The 20,440-nt window shown below is 41.1% G+C and overlaps 1 protein-coding gene across 1 annotated transcript in view; it reads left to right on the top strand.

Moving 5' to 3' along the window:
- PDE10A (phosphodiesterase 10A) overlaps positions 1–20,440 on the top strand; it is a 253,728-nt gene that overhangs the window by 179,143 nt on the left and 54,145 nt on the right. Inside the window, exons 6-10 of the mRNA XM_061130077.1 lie at positions 4,640–4,780; positions 7,171–7,326; positions 9,278–9,328; positions 10,678–10,736; positions 12,654–12,705. Coding sequence (XP_060986060.1) covers positions 4,640–4,780; positions 7,171–7,326; positions 9,278–9,328; positions 10,678–10,736; positions 12,654–12,705 — 459 coding nt within the window. The remainder of the gene's footprint in view (positions 1–4,639; positions 4,781–7,170; positions 7,327–9,277; positions 9,329–10,677; positions 10,737–12,653; positions 12,706–20,440) is intronic.

Below are 20,440 nucleotides of genomic sequence, written 5' to 3'. Positions count from 1 at the left end.
ATTTTTTTTTTCATTAATTTTTATTAGTTGGAGGCTAATTACTTTACAATATTGTAGTGGTTTTTGCCATACATTGACATGAATCAGCCATGGATTTACATGTGTTCCCCATCCCGATCCCCCCTCCCGCCTCCCTCTCCATCCCATCCCTCTTTAGTAAGAATTATGCAAACAAAGTTAGGGATCTGGCTCACGTTCCAGGGAAGTTGGGGCTAGTAGCTCCTGCCCTCTGCACGGAGTGAAATTCTTTTACTCTCCAGCTCCATCTAGTGTCTCCAAGAAAAATAACTTGATGGTAAGCCAAAGTGTTTCCAAACTTCACCTGTTGTGAGTTGAAGCCTTAACGTAAAAGTGAGGTTTCTGTGAACACACTGAACTTTGAATTATGTATGGGAAAGATGAGAGCAGATGTTTGCCACGTAAAGCAGACATCTCTTTAGTTGATATCAATGAATCAGTTTCCTAACCTGTTTTTTTTAATAATGTGCAGTAGTCTAGTGTATGGTTCTTTCTCCACTGAACCTATTTCTAAAAATTTGATTTTTTGAAATAACTTGAATGCTTTTTTATTTCTTCATTGAGTCGGCTTAGTCATTATGATTACCGTTACCAATCTCCTTTAGTTTAAATGGCTTAACTCTAGAAATATTTTTGGAAATGTACTGTTACCACAAAAATATTGAATAGTTCATCATGAGTTTCTTTGAAATAATGAAAAAACTAGCTTATGCCCTGCCACTGCCTGGCGTCAGGACTGATTTCCAGCCCTGTGGCCAGTCTCCCGGCTGGCGTTGGGAGGTGAAGGGCCTCGTCCAGGCCCCCGGCAGAGCTGTCAGCTGCAGGGACCAGCAGGTCGGGGGCCAGGTGCATGCCCTGATGCATGAAGCTCTTCTTGAAAGGGTAGGGTTGGCTGAGATTCAAAGCTTTGAACCTTTTCTTTGTTTTTGATTTTCATGCAGTTTTTCATCTCTAGCCTCTAAAAAATTTGTGCTAATAAAAGTTTTCATAGATTTATACAACATTAAAGCAGAAATTAATTTTAGAGACTCAACATGGGATGTTATTGATTGCGAATGTATGCATAATTGCCTTAATATAGTTAATATGTTATGTGGTGATATTTGATGAAAGTTATCATTCATCTTCCTGTGAAAATAAATAATGAGTATAATCTTTTTTCATCTTATTAATTTGAACATCCCAGTCAAATTCTTATGTCAAAATTCGTAAGAACTGACATGGGGGTGTGGGAGGTACAAACCTTGGGGTGTAAGATAGGCTTCCAAAGATGTGTTTTATTACAATATGGAAAATATAGCCAACATTTTGTAATAACTTTAAATTGAAAGTAAACTTTAAGTATTGTATTAAAGTTCTTTAAAAACACATCTTTAAAAAACTCATAACGATTGATTTTGAAAAATAAAGTCCTTGCTTCATTTTTCCATTTCTTTATAAAAACTTTTTTCCACCCATCAGTTGTTAATGCATCAGTGCAGGACCTTCATCAATGAAAAATGCAAAAGATGTCTTATAAATTATGATTATTTTGCAACATGAAGAACCAAAGCAAGACTTGGCTTACCAGATCACAGCATGTACTATAAATTGCAGTAATTAAAACAGTGTGGTAGAAAAATAAACCAAGTGGCACAGAATTGAGAGTTCAGAGACAGACCCAGGTATACTTGAGGATTTATGTGATGAAAGTGGCGGTTCAGCCAGTGGGAAAAAGAAGGCTCTTCAACCTGTAACTATCTTTTTGATTATTTCTGTGGAGTGAGTTAGGGTAGATTTAAGAAACGTTTCTCTATTCCTGAATACCTGTAATATTCAGCCTCTAGCTTGGAGGTTTGTTATTGACATTTTCTGTTTGCAGTAATAACTGCCCGCTAGCCCGATCAACCTCAGAGATCACGTACAACATGCTGTTACCGAACACACACTCCAGGTGAATCCAAAAATGATGATTTAATCAGGAATGATGCCAGGAAGGGAGCTGTTGCACAGGGGAACCGTATGGAGTTAAAAAAATGCCACCCAAAAAGAGGAGGAAACTTCTAGTACAGAGGAGAGACACTGAGGCTGTGAAAGCGTCACAACAACTGTCTGACTAGGTCAGCCCTCACGTTCCCTCCATACAACAGGAGCTTTTCGCCTCCACAGGACAACTGACTTTTTTGTTAGCACTTGCCCTCAGTTCTCATTTGTAAGTATTTCTATTTGATAAGTGTGAACAAAAATCATAATCAAATTAGTAAAACAAGTACAAAGTCCCCACGGTAAAGAATAATACAATTTTTGATAATTATTCTCCACGAGAAGTTTTCCACATTGTCAGGTAATTGAAGGATTTCTAAATCATTTGTTTTCAGCAAGTCTAGTATGCAAAGTAGCTTGCCATATTCCCACGGTGCATTATTTGCTTGTCTATTTCTTGTACATCGTCTAGAAAGTCTACATAGAGGCAATCAATGTTTATATTAAATAAATGATCTAATAACACAGGGCCGTATAAGCTATTTCGTCATTACTGGATTATGAAGCTAAACATAACTTGAAGATATTATTAAATTCAGCCTTAATGGTCTTACAGAAGTCAGCTGAAAGAAGTGTCTGTGGTATATCTTCAAACAACAAACACGTAGAGTCAACAACCATTAAAAAATATCCAGGGCTTCTGTTGGGAGCTTGCTTTAGCATTTATTTTCTGTTGGTGTCATGGGAACGTCTTTAAAAGTTATCTGAGTGACTCGGGTCAATTTAAGTTCATTTCCTGTTCTGACTTTGAGAAGAGAAACATTACTCAGCATCCTTGTAATTAACTTTCTCATAGTTTGAAAAAAATCATTGTCAATTCTGACTTTTATTCAGCCTACATATACTGTATTTTTTATATTTTTATTGTCATCATCTCTCTTCCTGTTCTGGGATCATTTTGCTACTCTCCTGTCAATCTTAAGAAAGGGTAACACACTGAATGATATTTTGCAAGATAGATACTAAATCTAATGAAATTCTTATTTCTATGTCACATGCGTGTTGGCGCATAACAGGTTATAGTAACTATTGTAAAAACAGTGACTGATTTCTACCCACTTAAAAATGCATATGGTCCAATTGTCAATTATCATCACATGTGTAGTTAAATTTTTAAAAATCTTTTTAAAGTGTGTAACTTGTATTTAAACATTTTAAGCTTAATACTTTTTAAAAGAAGCAATTTAAAACTGTTTTTCACAGACATTGTACTTAATAGCAAATTACTGCTTACAGCCAATCCTAGCTAATGTAGATATACTAATGAATAAAGCTATTTTGAACTTGGAATCTTTAGATGATGGTGACTTAAAGCACACGGGATGAGCCAAGGCTCTGTTTTCCTCCTTTCTGCTCCCAGTGATTGAAGTAGGTCAGGTTTATAGGGCTCAATCCCTTGTAAGATTTTATTGGAAAAAAGAGTTCTTTGACATTGTGTGTGTGTGTGTGTGTGTGTGTGTGCTCGCACGCGGGCTTAGTCGTGTTTGACTCTTTTGTGACTCTATGGACTTAGCCCGCCAGGCTCCTCTGTCCATGGGATTTCCCAGGTAAGAATACTGGAGTGGGCTGCCATTTCCTCCTCCAGGGGATCTTCCCAATCCGGGGACCGAACCCTCGTCTTCTGCGTCTCCGACATTCCAAAGCTGGAAAACCACATTATCTGAAAAGCAACACATCAGAGGATTGCCTAATACTTACTAGTTCAAAAGGCCATCATCCTTAAGTTACAGCAGTCCCATTTAAGATAAAAGTAAAGTGTTGGGAGAATTTACCAGAACTTTAATATTTTTTAAATTGAGTAGATAATCACCATGCAGTTCTGTCAAAATATTGCTCCCCCTGCCTAGATGATTTGATTAGCAATTCTTGTTTAGTAGAAATTTATTTTAAAATGTGGTTGGGTTTAGTCAAAATGATTGACCATGTTTAAAAAAATAAATTTAAGATATTTTCAAATGTTCTCCACCTGCCTCATCTTTTGAGGGGGAGAGATACACCCAGGCTTGTCCAGTTATTTATTTATTTACTTATTTATTTTGGTGTGTATGTGCAGAGAAGAGCAAAGATTTTACCAAGAGTATTCTAAATTTGTAATATTATGGGCAGGCCAGTTTCAGGAATGGAGTGGTTGATTATTAAAAAAAAAAAAAGAATAAAGAAGTAACATTCTGAGAAAGATTTTTAATGAACATGAGAAAGTACAGCCAGCTCACATCGACTTTGTAGTTACAGATCCACATGCCTCGTCTTGCAGGAAGCGGGGCTCATCCTGTCTGCTTCTTGATCTGTAGTTTCTAGAGCCAAGGACAGCTTACGTTTCTGTCTTCATGTTAGTGTCTTCTGTGGATAAAAATTGGAGGCTGTTGAGAGTTTTTCCCACGCGTGGACATCCGTGCAAGTCTTGCGTCTAGCGTGTGTCTTGTGTTCGTGGGAATCCCACCTCAGATGCTTTATCGCAAAGCACCTCCCTCACTTTGGGTCTCCTCTTTCCCTTGGCTCACAGATTTCTTGTGATCGTTAAGTGATGTCTAGGAGTCTTTGTGTCCTATGCCAAAAAGCGCAGGACAGTTTGTAGAACGTGTTCTGTTCCTCTTCACAGAGCCTTTGTGTGTTTATCCCGCCTGGAATCAAGGAAGGAAAACCCAAGCTCATCCCCGCGGGTCCCATCGCCCAGGGCACCACCACCTCCGCCTACGTGGCCAAGTCCAGAAAAACGTTGCTGGTGGAAGACATCCTCGGGGTGAGTGGCTTTTCACCCTTTGTGACATTTGTAACCCGAGGTATTTAATTAAGAAAGAGAACATATACGCTTGATGTTATAACTTAAGCCATGTTGTAGCAGCATAAAAGCAAGATACCGATCAATAAATGCATTTATATGTAAGTGAGTGAATTCTTTGTACTCCAAGAAATATATCTGATAACCTCCTAAGAGCTAGGTTTGAGTAGTTCTTTCAACATTTGCCTGTATGCTTATATACATATAAGCTGAATGATTACTGTTTGCTGTTTCGTATCCCAGCAGGATAGATTTGAACAAGTTAGCTAGGTGACTGACTGCCCCAGATTTTAGTGGTGTCCTGCAACAACCACTCACTGCCTCTGGATCGGCTGTTCTGCTGATCCGAGCTTTCTCACACGTCTGAGGCCATCTGGGCATCCCTTGGGAGCTGGCCAGACTTACATGGCCTTTGTTCTCTGTGTGTATCCCCACCCCCTCCACTGAGGCTAGCCCGGCATCTCATGGTGGTGTCAGGGGTCAGAGAGAAGTGCACACGTGCAGGTGAGTTTTCAGGCCTCTGCTTGCGTCAGATTCACGACCCTCAGTTTAGCCAACCAAATCACATAGTGGGCCAGACTCAGTGTAGTCTGACCAAGGCCGGGGTACAGAGAGCAGGGCCAGATGGGGCCCTGGGGCCGGTCTCGCCCAGTGTATGTGCGCGTCGTGATGGAAGGTCACTGCGTGAGCTCAGACTGAAACTGACAGGCATACAAACAAGGGCACAGGTGTCAGGGATTTGCTCTGAAAAAGTGCTAACCTGGAGCCGCAAAATCTAGATTTTCATTTTATTTTTGCCACTAATTATCTGTGTGACCTTGAACAAATCCGATTGCTAGTTACTGTTATCAAAAAGAAAAAAGTTATCAAAAAGAAAAAAAAGAGTGCTTAAAATACATATTTCACAGTATACTTACACAGACAAGAATATTATAATTGTCAAACTGTCTAAGAGACTAGGTCTTCATCATTCTCACCACGGAAAAGAAAAGATAATGCCACTGCTGGTGGAGGGCCCAGCAGCGCTGGGGACCCTAGTGCCGTGTCCAAACGTAGCAGATCAGCTCGCTGTGTGCCTCAGACCCCCACGATGGTGTACACCGAGTCTATCTCATTTTTAGGAAGTAAATGTTAAAAGTAGATATGGTATAAATTATCACTTAAAATGTTGTGTTGTGTGTATATACAAGCTTTCCAAAGATCTGTCAGTTACAAAGGATAGATCCGTGCTAGTCTTGATTCATGAAAAGCTTCCCATGGATTGCAGAAAGTGAGTAAATAGAATTGATGTTTTGATATTAATTCATTCAATTTTCTTGTATTCCTTTGACTGGTTTTGCTAAGTTAGCAAATGAAGTAGAAGAACCAGTTTCATTTCTTATGATAGGTAATGGGTGATTATTGGTTGATTTGAGTACCTAATATGGGTCTTTGGGGTTCACTTACAGTGACTCTCTTTAACCTGTGTTTTTGTATTATTCTGACCTTAAAAATAAGAGAAAAAAATATATAAATATAATTTCCTGTGGCACTTGGAGTAATCTTCACATGTGACTTTGTGCCTCTAAAGCTCTTAATTTTAACACTAGAAGGTGAGGAATAAAGAAGTGTTGCTTACAGCTGCTCTTGTGCTCAGTCATGTCCGACTCTTTGCAACCCCATGGACTGTAGCCCGCCAGGCTCCTCTGTCCATGGATTTCCCAGGCAAGAACACTGGAGTGGGCTGCCGTTTCCTCCTCCAGGGGGTCTTCTGGACTCAGAGATCGAACCCTTGTCTCCTGTGGCTCCAACATTAGCCGGTGGGTGCCTCACCACTTGAGCCACCTGGGAAGCCGTCGTAATTACTTGTATTATTGCATGAAGCTATGTATATTCATTAATTGAATTCTCCTGTATAATGATAAAGAAACATTAAGCACCATCTGGGTTTCAGTCCCATGTTGCTAAAGTTATCCTAAACAGCTCAGTGGGTAAGTAATCCACCTGCAATGCGGGAGTCAGAGGAGACGAGGGTTTGATCCCTGGGCTGGGAAGATCCCTTGGAAGAGGAAATGGAAACCCACTCCAGTATACTTGTCTGGGAAATTCATGGACAGAGGAGCCTGGTGGGCTACAGTCCAAAGGATCTCCAAGAGTCAGACACGACTGAATGACTGAGCCCAGCACGGGCACAGCCCGTGTTGTTCACATTTTCTTCAACAAGGTTCACAGGGACCATCATCGCTGGACTTTCCTTTGAAAAGGACGGCTGATTATGGCTTACAAGTTTTAGGGAATTTCTGATAGAATCATAAATTAATGATTCCATTTCTTTCGAAGAACTTAAATCGTTTCCCCTCCTACTTTTGTAGGATGAACGGTTTCCAAGAGGTACAGGGCTGGAATCGGGGACGCGGATCCAGTCCGTTCTGTGCTTGCCGATCGTCACCGCGATCGGGGACTTGATCGGCATCCTGGAGCTCTACCGGCACTGGGGCAAGGAAGCCTTCCGCCTGAGTCACCAGGAGGTGAGCCTGCGCTGCCGCGGGGCCTGAGCTCTGCCCGGTCCGCCGCCGGCGCTTGTCGGTAGTGCTCAGTTAGTGAATGGATACCTAGTGAGTGAGCATTTAAAACCGGAACTTGTTTAAAAATATTTTGATATCAATACTAATGATTTAAAATTTTTTTTTCCATTTTGCAGTGATAGTGGTGTAGAAATATAGTAATTTATTGCAGTCAGGATCCATTTGGACCATAAATGTAAAATACCATGTTGTTAATCAAATTAAGCCGTCGTGTGGCTTGGGAGGGTTTTCACATTCCGGTTGACTTTGCATCCCCTTGGAGAGTTCCTCTTCCTAGAACGTGTCCTGAATCAATGCTCCAGACAGATACTGTGTAGTAACACGTGTTTGTGGCATTTAGAAAGATGGTCACGTCGAGCCAGCAGGCCGGGCAGCGCGGGAGACACAGGTGTAGAGAACAGACTTCTGTTCTCTACAGAAACACTGGGGAGACATCCCTAGTGGCTCAGGGGTAAAGAACGTGTCTGCCAGGGCAGGAGACGCGGGCTCGATCCCTGGAGGGGGAAGATCCCCTGGAGAAGGAAATGGCAGCCCACTCCAGTGTTCTTGGCTGGGAAATCCCATGGACAGAGGAGCCTGGCGGGCTACGGCTCCATAGGGTTGCAAAGAGTTGGACACAGCCTAGCAACCACCAACGTCTGTTCACTGTTCCTCGAATGGGAACGGCTCAGTGACGCTAAAACCGAAGACTGCCGTGACCTCTCTGTCACCCGCACCGCTCATCCAGGCCCGGGGTGGCCGGCGCCCTGTCCACTCACTCAGATGACCATCCACCGCTCCAGCCCCTTGGCTCCCCGCCACCGGCTGGCTGGGTCCTCTCCTGCAGATCCCGCACCTCGGTTCCCCCTGTGCTCAGACTTCTCTGTCCCCCCCGGGCCGCCTCCTCCGGGAGCGCACTCTGATGTCACCCGCCCAGGATGGCATCTTCCCTGGGCCCTGCACGCAGGTGCGAGTGGGCATCTGCTCGCTGAGAACAGCGCTGGGCCCCAGCAGGCACCCAGGAATACTCGTTAGATGAGCGGGGAAAAAAAAAAAAATAGGATAGCTAGCAGTTTAAGCGCTTGTCAGCAAAGTTTGGGGAACATGTCCTCATTTTTAAAGTGGTCACAAGGAGCTCATTTGAGTCAGTCCTGAGGTGGATGAACCTGGAGCCTGTTATACAGAGTGAAGTCACCCAGAAAGAGGAAGACAGATACTATGTAGTAACACATGTTTGTGGCATTTAGAAAGATGGTCACGTCGAGCCAGCAGGCCGGGCAGCGCAGGAGACACAGGTGTAGAGAACAGACTTCTGGGCTCAGTGGGAGGAGGCGAGGGGGGATGACTTGAAAGAATGGCATTCAAACAGGTACATTACCATGTGTGAAGTAGGTGACCAGTGCAAGTTCAGTGCAGGAGGTTGAGCACCCAGAGGTGCTCTGGGACAACCCAGAGGGGTGGGGTGGGGAGGCAGGTGGGAGCGGGGAGCAGGATGTACACGTGTACTCCTGTGGCTGATTCATGTCGCGGTCTGGCAGAAGCCATCACAAAACTGTAAAGTAATTATCCTCCAATTAAAATAAATTAATAAAAAAAAGAAGGGAAAAAATGGTCACTGGAAGCCTTTTTAATAGTAATTTTGTTGACGTGAAAAATAATTATTTTATGATGACAGGGCTCTTAATCAATGTATCTTCCTTTTTATCCCAAATGAAAAGCAACAAGAGAACATTACACTCAACCATAAAGAAGTGGGAAATAGAAAAGAGAAATTTTGTATGTATTTGACAATTTGGTTTTTCAGAACATTCAAAGATGTGATGACCTCACAAAATTTAAGCTAGTGGCCTTTGTTGGGATGTCTGCGTGTGGCTGATGAAAACTCGCTTCATACTTTCTTTTTTTTTTTTTTCAGGTTGCAACAGCAAATCTTGCCTGGGCTTCAGTAGCAATACATCAGGTGCAGGTGCGTCCTTGGGGTGTTTTCACAGGGCTTCCTGAGAGAAGGGGCATTTGGAGCACATCACCAGGAGACAGAGTCGGGGCTAGCAAGTCACCCAGGGCTTTCTTTGTGGATATTAAATGTTTTCCTGTTTCTAAAATGTCTGATCCGGTCACTTATATTTACCTACTCCCTGCCTGAAATGTCTTCCAACTAATTCTTTTGTATTTTTAAATAGGATGTTAAATTATTTGCATTCCATATCGCGGTTTTTGTTTTCCACTGAAAGCCCAGCAATGATATCCTACTGGCAGTAACGTTGATTTTTTTATGATCCATTTCCTCAATTAAAACATCCACTAAACTTAGTGGTATATGGAAACATTAAGCTTAAATTTAACTTCCTTGATTCTCTTGAGAATGTGATCTAATTTGAAAGATCACAAACTGCATAGAGTTTCCATGATAACTAGACCCTTAAGTTCAGGAACATGGCAGCAATAGAATTCTGTTTTGTTATCTTCCACTGTTTCTTGTTTTGTTTCCATTTCAGCAAACTCAGATTGGTGGAACTGTCTGATAGGGAGAAAATGTGTGTGTGTGTGTGTGTGTGTGTGTGTGTGTATACATCAGTTCAGTCGCTCAGTCGTGTCCGACCCTTTGAGACCCCATGGACTGCAGCACGCCAGGCCTCCCTGTCCATCACCAACTCCCGGAGTTTACCCAAACTCGTGTCCATTGAGTCGGTGATGCCATCCAACCATCTCATCCTCTGTCGTCCCCTTCTCCTCCCACCTTCAATCCTTCCCAGCATCAGGGTCTTTCCCAGCGAGTCAGTTCTTCAACTCAGGTGGCCAAAGTACTGGAGTTTCAGCTTCAACATCAGTCCTTCCAGTGAACACCCAGGACTGATGTCCTTTAGCATGGACTGGTTGGATCTCCTTGCAGTCCAAGGGACTCTCAAGAGTCTTCTCCAACACCACAGTTCAAAAGCATCAATTATTCTGTGCTCAGCTTTCTTTATAGTCCAACTCTCACATCCGTACATGGGAAGGCCATAGCTTTGACTAGATGGACCTTTGTTGGCAAAGTAATGTCTCTGCACTACATATATATACACACACACACATAGCAAATAAAATATATAGAACATATATATATATTTTAAGATAATGGTATGAGAAGCAGGGACTTACTGAATCTGACAGTACTGCATGTAGGTGGGATATATGCTCAAGTACAATTTTTAAAAACTTTGAAGTAGTGATTGTGTTATGCCTTTTTAAATAATAAGGTAAATAATATTCTGCAATTTTCATTCCTAAAATAAACAAAAATCCCTCAAAATTAATAGCCACTGTTTTGTATGGCAGGTATGCAGAGGTCTTGCCAAACAGACTGAACTGAATGACTTTCTACTCGACGTATCAAAGTAAGTGTTCATTTCTAGGGATGTGGTAGCTCTAACTGGCCAACAGTTTAGGTCAGGCGCCGGCCTTGGTCGTGACAGACCGCTGTCCGCTGCAGTCAGTAGCAGAAGATGTGTCTTTATCAGGCACGTGATCTGGTAAGTGTGGTCCATCAGGTTTGGGATTAGAGAGTTTCATTCTCATCCACATTCAGTTCACAAATGAAGGATCAGAGATGTACACATGATCATCTTAGTTTGCAATTCGGCGTATTTGTAAATGACTCACTCGAAGGTATTAGAGACTGTACAGAGAGGTGTGTGTGTCTGTTTCCGTAGGAGAGAATCGGCAGCAATAGCAGGAGGGAAATGTAGTTTATCATTTTCCCGAAGTCCTCTCTGGCCTTTTCTGTGAACGTCAGTAAATTAAAACATGCTATTAACATCATTGTTTCAGTTTTCCCACGTGTAGCAGCTCAGATGCCGTTCTCAAGAAGACGCTGCATTTCCCCGGAGTTTAACCTAGGCAGACTCTCTCAGGCTGGCAGTGGAAGCAAGTACAGATGTTTATTAAATGTCAGATCCACACCAGGTTTGCTTGCTACAGGGAAGGTCAGGTATTAACATCTCTCTGACCGTCTGCTCAGCGGCTGAGATCTGAGAACGCCCCAGGCTGTGGTAGCTTCAGGGCCCCGCCCCACGACAGGTTATTAACTCCACGAGCACTCGGCAGCAGCTCTGACGCTGTGCCCGCTGACGTGTCCCTAGCTTACTCATCACCAAGTCCTGGAGTCCCCTCACTCGAGATTCTGAAGTTGCATCTTCATGTTTTGAAATACTGAATTAGGGAAGTTTGGGTCGGAGGGCGTGTTCTTTTGATTCCCTCGGCCAACGATCAGTATCTTCTCTGAGACAGAATGAAACAGTGTGTCTGGACCCCAGATGCGACTGCTTCAGACTGCTTCAGACACGCCTAGAAGGGAAGCCGTGCTCGGCCTCTCGCCAGCCCATCTGGACCCTTGCAAGCCTCCCAAAGCCCCGTTAAAACCCTCATGTGACGCGTTAAATCTCTTCCCCAGTGGGAAATCCGTTTTCTTCACCCTGTTCCTTGCAGGATATTCCTCAGTGGATGTTGTAACTAAGCATAGTAACAGCTTCAAGTCAGATGATTTCTCTTCTTGAAAAAGGCATTGTTTACTGCTATAAGTTACCTTGACCCTGAATACGTTGCTAACCCTCACAAACCTGCCCTGAGAGTGGCGCCTTGCCAGCAGTCTATGTGAAGAGTGTTCACTACATGTTCCCTGTAACACATGCCTGCTGATTTATCTGCTTCTCTGGTCCGCGTTTTAATGTATGCGCCATATGCCCCACAAATACTTACTTGCAGTCCATAATGATGAATCTATATTTACTTGAGTAGAGTTGTCAGGTCCTGTCATTACTTGTAATCTGATATTTCTTCCCAAATGAATTTCCCTGCTGTTTTTTAATACAGTTAAACTACATTCTAGCTTTTGGGGCTTTCAGTGATTATTTATATTTTTATCTTATTAATGAGATTTAGCAAATTTCAATATTTTTATTTTATATCAAAGTTATTAATGAGATGTTAAATTTGATGTACCAATTTTATTTCTTCATTGTTTTAGTTAAATGCTACAAACTTTTTCTCTGCCTTGAATACTTGCTGATAAAATAATTACTGAAGGCGATCCCTGGAATTAGAACCCTTATACTAAAGCCAATGATAGACTTCCATTTATCTCCTTAAAATAATACTATTGGTTGTTTCCACAGAAGGACAACAGTCAAACAACATATACCTTTCTGTTGTTTTTTTTATTTAAATATAGACAAAATTGGGAAATGTATTCAAAGTTTAATATGTTCTGTGTTCTAATAACATTACTTAAAGATTTTACCTTTCTTTTTTTTCAGAACGTATTTTGATAACATAGTTGCAATAGATTCTCTACTTGAACACATAATGGTAGGTTGCCTTCTGTTTTAAAAATGATTTTGTTTAACCCTTAGTCATGTCCTAATAGGGGCTCCCCTGGTTCTCAGATGGTAAGGAATCTGCCTGAAATGCAGAAGACCCAGGTTCTGTCCCTGGGCTGGGAAGATCCCCTGGAGAGAGAAATGGCTACCCACTCCAGATTTCTTGCCTGGAGGATCCCGTGGACAGGGGAGCCTCGAGGGCTACAGTCCACAGAGTCGCAAAGAGTCGGACACGACTGAGCGGCTAACACCACTACTACCACTATCTTAATATATGATGGAGCGTTTTAATGTACAAGGCATACGTGCTGTTTTAAATATGATAAAAGGGATCTGGAGGCATCACCTTGATTGATCTGTCACTTCTGTTAATTTCGGAGGGGTTTTTAATAATGTTTTGAAAAATACCACAGAATTTTCCATTATTTAATGGAAAGCTAACTTGAAAAATCATTTAATTTCTTTTTCTTTCTTCAGAATTCCTTTGGCATGTAGGTTTTATTGGGGATTTCCGATGGATTCTTTCTAACCCTGAGTTTTAGTCTTAATCATTTCTCTCTTCCAGAAGACTCACAGGCTAGAGCTGAGGGCTCCAAGAAGTAGAGTTTGGTTTTCCCCACATCTAATGTTGCTGCTCTAGTGCTCGGGAGGGGGTCCGCTGAGGGAGGGGCTCAGGGTGGTGGAGGTGGTGTGTATGTGGACCCGTGCGTGCCAGGCAGGCTTGCTTGGGGCCATTCATGCCTTGTTGTGTATTTGATAAGTGTTCTTTCTCCTTCCCATTTTCCTGGTCTTTCTCAAGACATAGTAATCCTGTGCAACAAGGATTCTTTTCATCTCCAGGTTTAGTGGGGTGCACTGATCTGTTTCTCGATGTCATGGCAGGTCAGGCTTGGAGTGTGCCATCTCAGAGTCTTGTAGAAACAGAACAGTTCCTGAGGGTAATGCAGGGGTCATTGCTTTCAGCACATTCTCTCTGTAAGTAGTTACGCTGATGGTTTTACAGTTGACCCTTGAGCTGCAGGAGTTTGAACAGGCCCACTGACACGTGGACTTTTTTCAGTAGTAAATGCTGCAGTGAGACACGATCCGCGGTGGAGTCTGTAGATGTGGGACTGTGAATACGGAGGAACCACATATGTGGAGGGTGATAGAGGCTATATGTGGATTTTTTATTGTGTGGGCTGTGTTCAAGGGTCAGCTTTGTTTGGACAGAAAAAGAAAGTAACTGATTGCACAGTAAAAAGAAAAATAGCCTCTTTGGTTATGACAACATTTAAGGAATTTATAAAGCAATGAAAAGTATTTAAGAAGACATAAAAATATATAATATGGACTGACTTGTACCAGGAGTACAAGAAATGCCATTGACCAGTTCTTCTATTCTTAATGTTATATTAGAAAACAGTTTTACTGAGATACAGTTCATGTAGAATACAATTAATCCATTTGGAGTGTTTAATTCAGCGGTCTTTAGCATATTCTCAGATGGCCGCAGCCATCGCCAGTCAATGTTAGAACGTTTTCGTTACTTCAAAAAGAAACTTCCTGGCGTCTTACCTGTCACCTGTTTGTGCCCCCGTCCCCTCAACCCCCAGCCCTCAGCAGCTACAGATTTCCTTTCTCTTCTGTGGATTTCACCTAAATCCCACACAAAAGGAATCATATCATATGTGGCCTTTTGTGTCTGGCTTCTTTCACTTAGCATAATGTTTTCAAAGTTCATGCGTGTTGTAGTATATTTCATTACCTCATTCCTTTCTGTAGGCAAGTAATATTTGGTTGTATGAATATGCATACCACAGTTTTATAATCCATTCATCAGCTGGTAGACATTTGAATTTGTTTCCACATTTTGGCTAATGCAAATGGTACTGTTTTGAACATTTGGGTACATTTTTGTTTGTTTGTTTTAACCCCTGTTTTCAGTCGTTTTAGGTTAAGAGTGGAACTACTAATGCTGTGATTACTCTGTGCTTAACTTTTTGAGGAACAGTCAAACTGTTTCCGTGGCACTTAACACGCTTTTACCTTCCTACCAGCAGTGCACATGGGTTCCCATTTCTCCACACTCTCACCAACATTGGTCATTATCTTAATTTTTGATTATTGCCATTGTAGTAGATGTGAAGTACTATCTCAGGGTGACTCTGATTAGCATTTCCCTGGTGACTAATGATATAGAATATCCATCCATGTGGTGAAAGATTCAGCTCCACGGACGGCTTTTTACTTTAGTTTTCAGTGTTGAGTTCTAAGACTTCTTGCGTTTTAGATATCACTCCCTTATTTGATGTATAGTTGGAAAATATTTTTCCCGTCTGTGTATTATTAATATCTTTTCACTTTCCTGACAGCGTGAAGTACTGAAGTTTTTAATTTTCGTGAAGTCTAATTTATCTTCTTCTGTTGCTCATACTAGTGTCATATCTAAGAATCTATTACCAAATCAGATACCATGAAAACTTACTCCAATTATTTTCTTCTAAGAGTTTTGTAGCGTTAGCTTTTACATTTAGTTAGGGTGTTCACTTATGTTAGTTCGTTTTTATTCATGGTGTAAGGGTCCAATTTCGTTCTTTTGCATGTCACTACCAGCAGCATTTGTTGAAAAGACTCTTATTTCCCCTTTAAACATGGTTTTCCTGGAATCAGTTGAGCGTGCACACATTGTTTTCTTCGTATGGTCTCAGTTCTATTCAGTTGACGTATGTGTCCAGCTTAATGATAGTACCATCTTGTCTTGATTACTGTTGTTTTATAGCAAGTTTTGAAATCAGTAAGTGTGAATCCTCCAAATGTGTTCTTCATATTCATTTCTCTTTGGGCTATTTTGAGTCCCTTGCAATTCCATATGAATTTTAGAAACCAGCTTGTCAATTTCTACCAATAGTTCATATGGGTTTCTGAGAGGGGTTTTGTTGACTGTAGATCAATTTGGGGAATATTGCCTTCTTAATAATATGAAATCTTCCAATATAGCAACATCGGCATTTTCCGTTTATTTAAATTTTCTTAATTTGTTCAACACTACTCTGTGATTTTCAGAGTACAAGCGTTGCCTTTATTTTTGTAAAGTTATTCCTAGATGTTTTATCTTTTAATGCTGTTATGCAGGAGACCTGGGTTCAATCCCTGGGTCGGGAAGATCCCCTGGAGAAGGGAATGGCTACCCACTCCTGTATGCTTGCCTGGAGAATCCCAGGTAGAGAGTAGCCTATCGGGCTACAGTCCATGGGGTCACAAAGAATCAGACATGACTGAGTAGCTAACACTTTCACATAAAGTTATTCCTAGATGTTTTATCTTTTAATGCTATTTAATGCTGTTATTGATGTGTTCTTAATTTTATTTTCCGATGTTTCATTGAAAATTTATAGAAGTAAACTTGCTTTTTATATCTTGATCCTCTGTCCTACAGTCTTGATGAACTCATTATTTCTGGTAGTTTCCTAGTGGATTCTTTAAGTCCCTCCATCCTAGTCTGTATACCCTTTTTCCCCCTCCGTTGCATAATTGTCCTGGCTAGGTCCCCCAGGGCTGGAGAAGGCAATGGCACCCTACTCCAGGACTCTTGCCCGGAAAATCCCATGGACGGAGGAGCTTGGTAGGTTGCAGTCCATGGGGTTGCTAAGAGTCGGACACGACTGAGTGACTTCCCTTTCACTTTTCACTTTCATGCACTGGAGAAGGAAATGGCAACCCACTCCAGTATTCTTGCCTGGAGAATCCCAGGGATGGGGGAGCCTGGTGGGCTGCCGTCTATGGGGTCGCACAGAGTCAGACACGACTGAAGTTTCTTAGCAGCAGCAGCAGGTCCCCCAGGGCAATACTGAATTAGGGGATGGTGAGTGTGGATATTCTGCATCCATTCTGCAGTCTTTCACAGTTAAGTATATGGATTAGTTGTGGACTTTTCATGGGTAGTCTTTATCAGGGTGAGGACATCCCCTTCTAGTCCTAGTTTTTTTAATGTTTTAAAGCATGATTGGATGTTGGATATTGTCCTCATTTATTTTCTCTGCATTTATTAAGATGACCATGTGTTTATTTAAATTTTTGTCTTATTGATCTATGGTGTATTATACAGAGTGGTTTTTGGATATTATATGAACCTAGCATTCCTATGATATATCCCGCTTCGTCATGGAGTGTGATTTACATTGGAGTTACCTTGAATTTTATAAAACCTTAGTAGAGTTGATATGTTTAGCATACAGAGTCTTCTTGTACAACAGCATTGTCTTATTTTCAATTAAAAAAATCTCTCTTGGTTGAACGTACTGACTTTGATCCCCCATATTTGGTAAGTTGTTTTTTCAGTTTACAATCTCAGATTTTCAAGAAACATCATTTATAGTGATAAGTGAGAGCAGTGCTTCTACTTTCCCAGTGTTTACCCTCTGTCCTTTTTCTTTTTTAATGTGTTTGCTAGGACCTAAGAATACTGTGGAATGGACCAGGGAGAGTGAATATATTATAGTTTCTTTAATGTGCATGCTTCTCATGTTTCCTTGCTTTGTATAATTATTGAAGGTCCCCCAGTAGATATTGTCTATTAACTTAAAAATGTTTCCTTCTGTCCCTTTCATTGAGTTTATACCAGATTGGGTGTCAGACATTATCAAATTTTGTAAGTCATTATTAAAATTATGCAATTTTTCTTCCTTTAATCAATGATAGGGAATTATATTAATTTATCGCTTAGTATTAAATGGCTCTGGCATTCCTGGGATAATCGACCCCTATGTAGTTGGGGTTTACCTGGTGGCTTGGACGATAAAGCATCTGCCTGCAATGTGGCAGACCCGGGTTCGATCCCTGGGTCGGGAAGATCCCTTGGAGAAGGAAATGGCAGCCCACTCCAGTATTCTTGCCTGGGAAATTCCATGGACAGAGGAGCCTGGTAGGCTACAGTCCATGGGGGTCACAAAGAGTCAGACACGACTGAGTGACTTCACTTTCACTTTTCATGTAGTTATAGTCTTTACTCCTGAATTGGTTGCTATTATTTTTCTGACTTTTCCATCTACATACATAAGTAAGATTGCTTAATGGCTATCTTTTTTTGCCTGTACTTAAATTCCCTTCCTCATGTGTAATTCAGTTAATGGATATTTTCTCCTGCTCCCCGCTCCCTCATATCAGACTTGCCTTGAGCTTATTTGTCAGTCTGGACTCTTTGGTGTAAGGCAAAAGACGTCACTGCCTAACTCACATTAGCCTGAGAGAATCAAGCGGAAATTTCTTAGCTTGTATCACACTGGAAAGACTTGAAGGTTCGGAATCCTATGATTGCTGGACCTGGGGGCTCAAACTATATCTTTAGGAATAATCGTTCTGTGTCTGCGCAGCTCACCACTGTATAGTCCTTGTCCTCTGGAGACTTCACTAATGATAAAAACAGCAAACTTCTACTCCTTCCTCTTTGGCCTTCTAATATTAGATACTTTTTTTGGACACAAAAAAAGACACACACAGTCTTTTTAATTAATTTTTATGTATGACAGCTGCAATTTCATAGATATCATTTACTAATGAAATTTACAGTTTCATTATAACTTTAGTAGTTTCTTTGCTCATCAATTTTGCTTACACTCCAGGTCGTCCTATTCTTTCTTGAATTTATCTATTTATTTTTTTCTTGAGCTCATCTTCTTTTCCAAAATAGTTCAATAGTAGTGATTTTCTGAGTACTTTGTACTTTTGCAATATCTTTTATTTTGCCTCATGTCTGAATGTTAGTTTGATCAGGTAAAGAATTTTAAGTTTAAAATGTTTTCCTCAGAAATTTAAGATACATTTCCACTGAATTTGAAATCTATTGCTGTCAAGAATTATTTCTGCTTATAAGTAAGCCTGTGTTTATATGTAGGAGAGAGAGAAGGTGTGTAGGAGACAGGTTAGCTTTTATAATGACCTTGTGGCTCAGTTGGTAAAGAATCTGCCTGCAATGCAGAAGACCTGGGTTTGATCCCTGGGTTGGGAAGATCCCCTGGAGAAGGGAGAGGCTGCCCACTCCAGTGTTCTGGACTGGAGAATTCCATGGACTGCAGAGTCCTTGGGGTCTCAAAGAGTTGGATACAACTGAGCAACTTTCACTTTTCACTTTCTGAGGCTTGGAGTTCATAACTGTTACCAAAATATGCCTCAGTTCAGTTCAGTCACTCAGTCCTGTCCGACTCTTTGCAACCCCATGAACCGCAGCACGCCAGGCCTACCTGTCTGTCACCAACTCCCGGAGTCCACCCAAACCCATGTCCATTGAGTTGGTGATGCCATCTAACCATCTCATCCTCTGCCATCCCCTTCTCCTCCTGCCCCCAATCCCTCCCAGCATCAGGGTCTTTTCCAGTGAGTCAACTCTTTGCATCAAGTGGCCAAAATATTGGAGTTTCAGCTTCAGCATCAGTCCTTCCAATGAACACCCAGGACTGATCTCCTTTAGGATGGACTGGTTGCATCTCCTTGCAGTCCAAGAGACTCTCAAGTGTCTTCTCCAACACCATAGTTCAAAAGCATTAATTCTTTGGCACTCAGCTTTCTTCATAGTCCAACTCTCACATCCCTACATGACCACTAGAAAAACCATAGCCTTGATTAGACGGACCTATATTGGCAAAGTAATATCTCTGCTTTTTAATATGCTATCTAGGTTGGTCATAACTTTCCTTCCAAGGAGTAAGCGTCTTTTAATTTCAGGGCTGCAATCACCATCTGCAGTGATTTTGGAGCCCAAAAAAATAAAGTCTGACACTGTTTCCACTGTTTCCCCATCTATTTCCCATGAAGTGATGGGACCAGATGCCATGATCTTGGTTTTCTGAATGTTGAGCTTTAAGCCAACTTTTTCACTCTCCTCTTTCACTTTCATCAAGAGGCTTTTTAGTTCCTCTTCACTTTCTGCTATAAGGGTGGTGTCATCTGCATATCTGAGGTTATTGATATTTCTCTCAGCTATCTTGATTCCAGCTTGTGCTTCTTCCAGCCCAGCGTTTCTTATGATGTACTCTGCATATAAGTTAAATATGCCTAGGATTTCTTTACTAATTCTTTTCCAGCCTCTTGAGTATCATTTCAAACGGAAAGCTTAATATTCAGGGAGAATTAAAAAAATAAATGTATATTTAGAGTTACTTATCTTAAAGCAGAAGTTTTTCCTACTACTTATAATTGTTTTCAGTTGATTTTCTTGATTTTTCGACATATTCAATAACATTATCACCTAACATTAGAACTATTGTCTTTTAGAACTGCTAGTGGTTTAGTCGCTAAGTTGTGTCCGACTCTTGAGACCCCATGACTGTAGTCCGCCAGGGTCTTCTGTCCATGGAATTCTCCAGGCAAGAATACTGGAGTGGGGTGCCATTTCTTTTTTCAGTCTTTTACCTAATTGTGTATTAATAATTATAACATATCTTTGTCTTGTTCTTAACTTTAATGTCTTAACTTTAATAGGATGATTCTGATATTTTGTCATTTTGTATGATGTAGACTGGAATTTTCACATATTATTAGGATGTCTGTGTATACTGATATATATATGCATACATACATATTTTTCTTCTATTTTGCAAAAGTTTTATCATAAATAATTTTGTTACATATATTTTTTACATATATTTTTGTTACATATATTTTTTAACAGCCATGATGAAAGTCATGTGATTTTTCCCTTCTTTTTTATTGCTTTATGAGCTATAATAATAGACTTTCCAATACTGGAA

This window comes from Dama dama, chromosome 26 (genome assembly GCF_033118175.1).
Source record: "Dama dama isolate Ldn47 chromosome 26, ASM3311817v1, whole genome shotgun sequence".
Classification (NCBI taxonomy): domain Eukaryota; kingdom Metazoa; phylum Chordata; class Mammalia; order Artiodactyla; family Cervidae; genus Dama; species Dama dama.
Note: the sequence above shows the minus strand (reverse complement) of the source record. Positions and strands in the feature narration are given on the sequence as shown.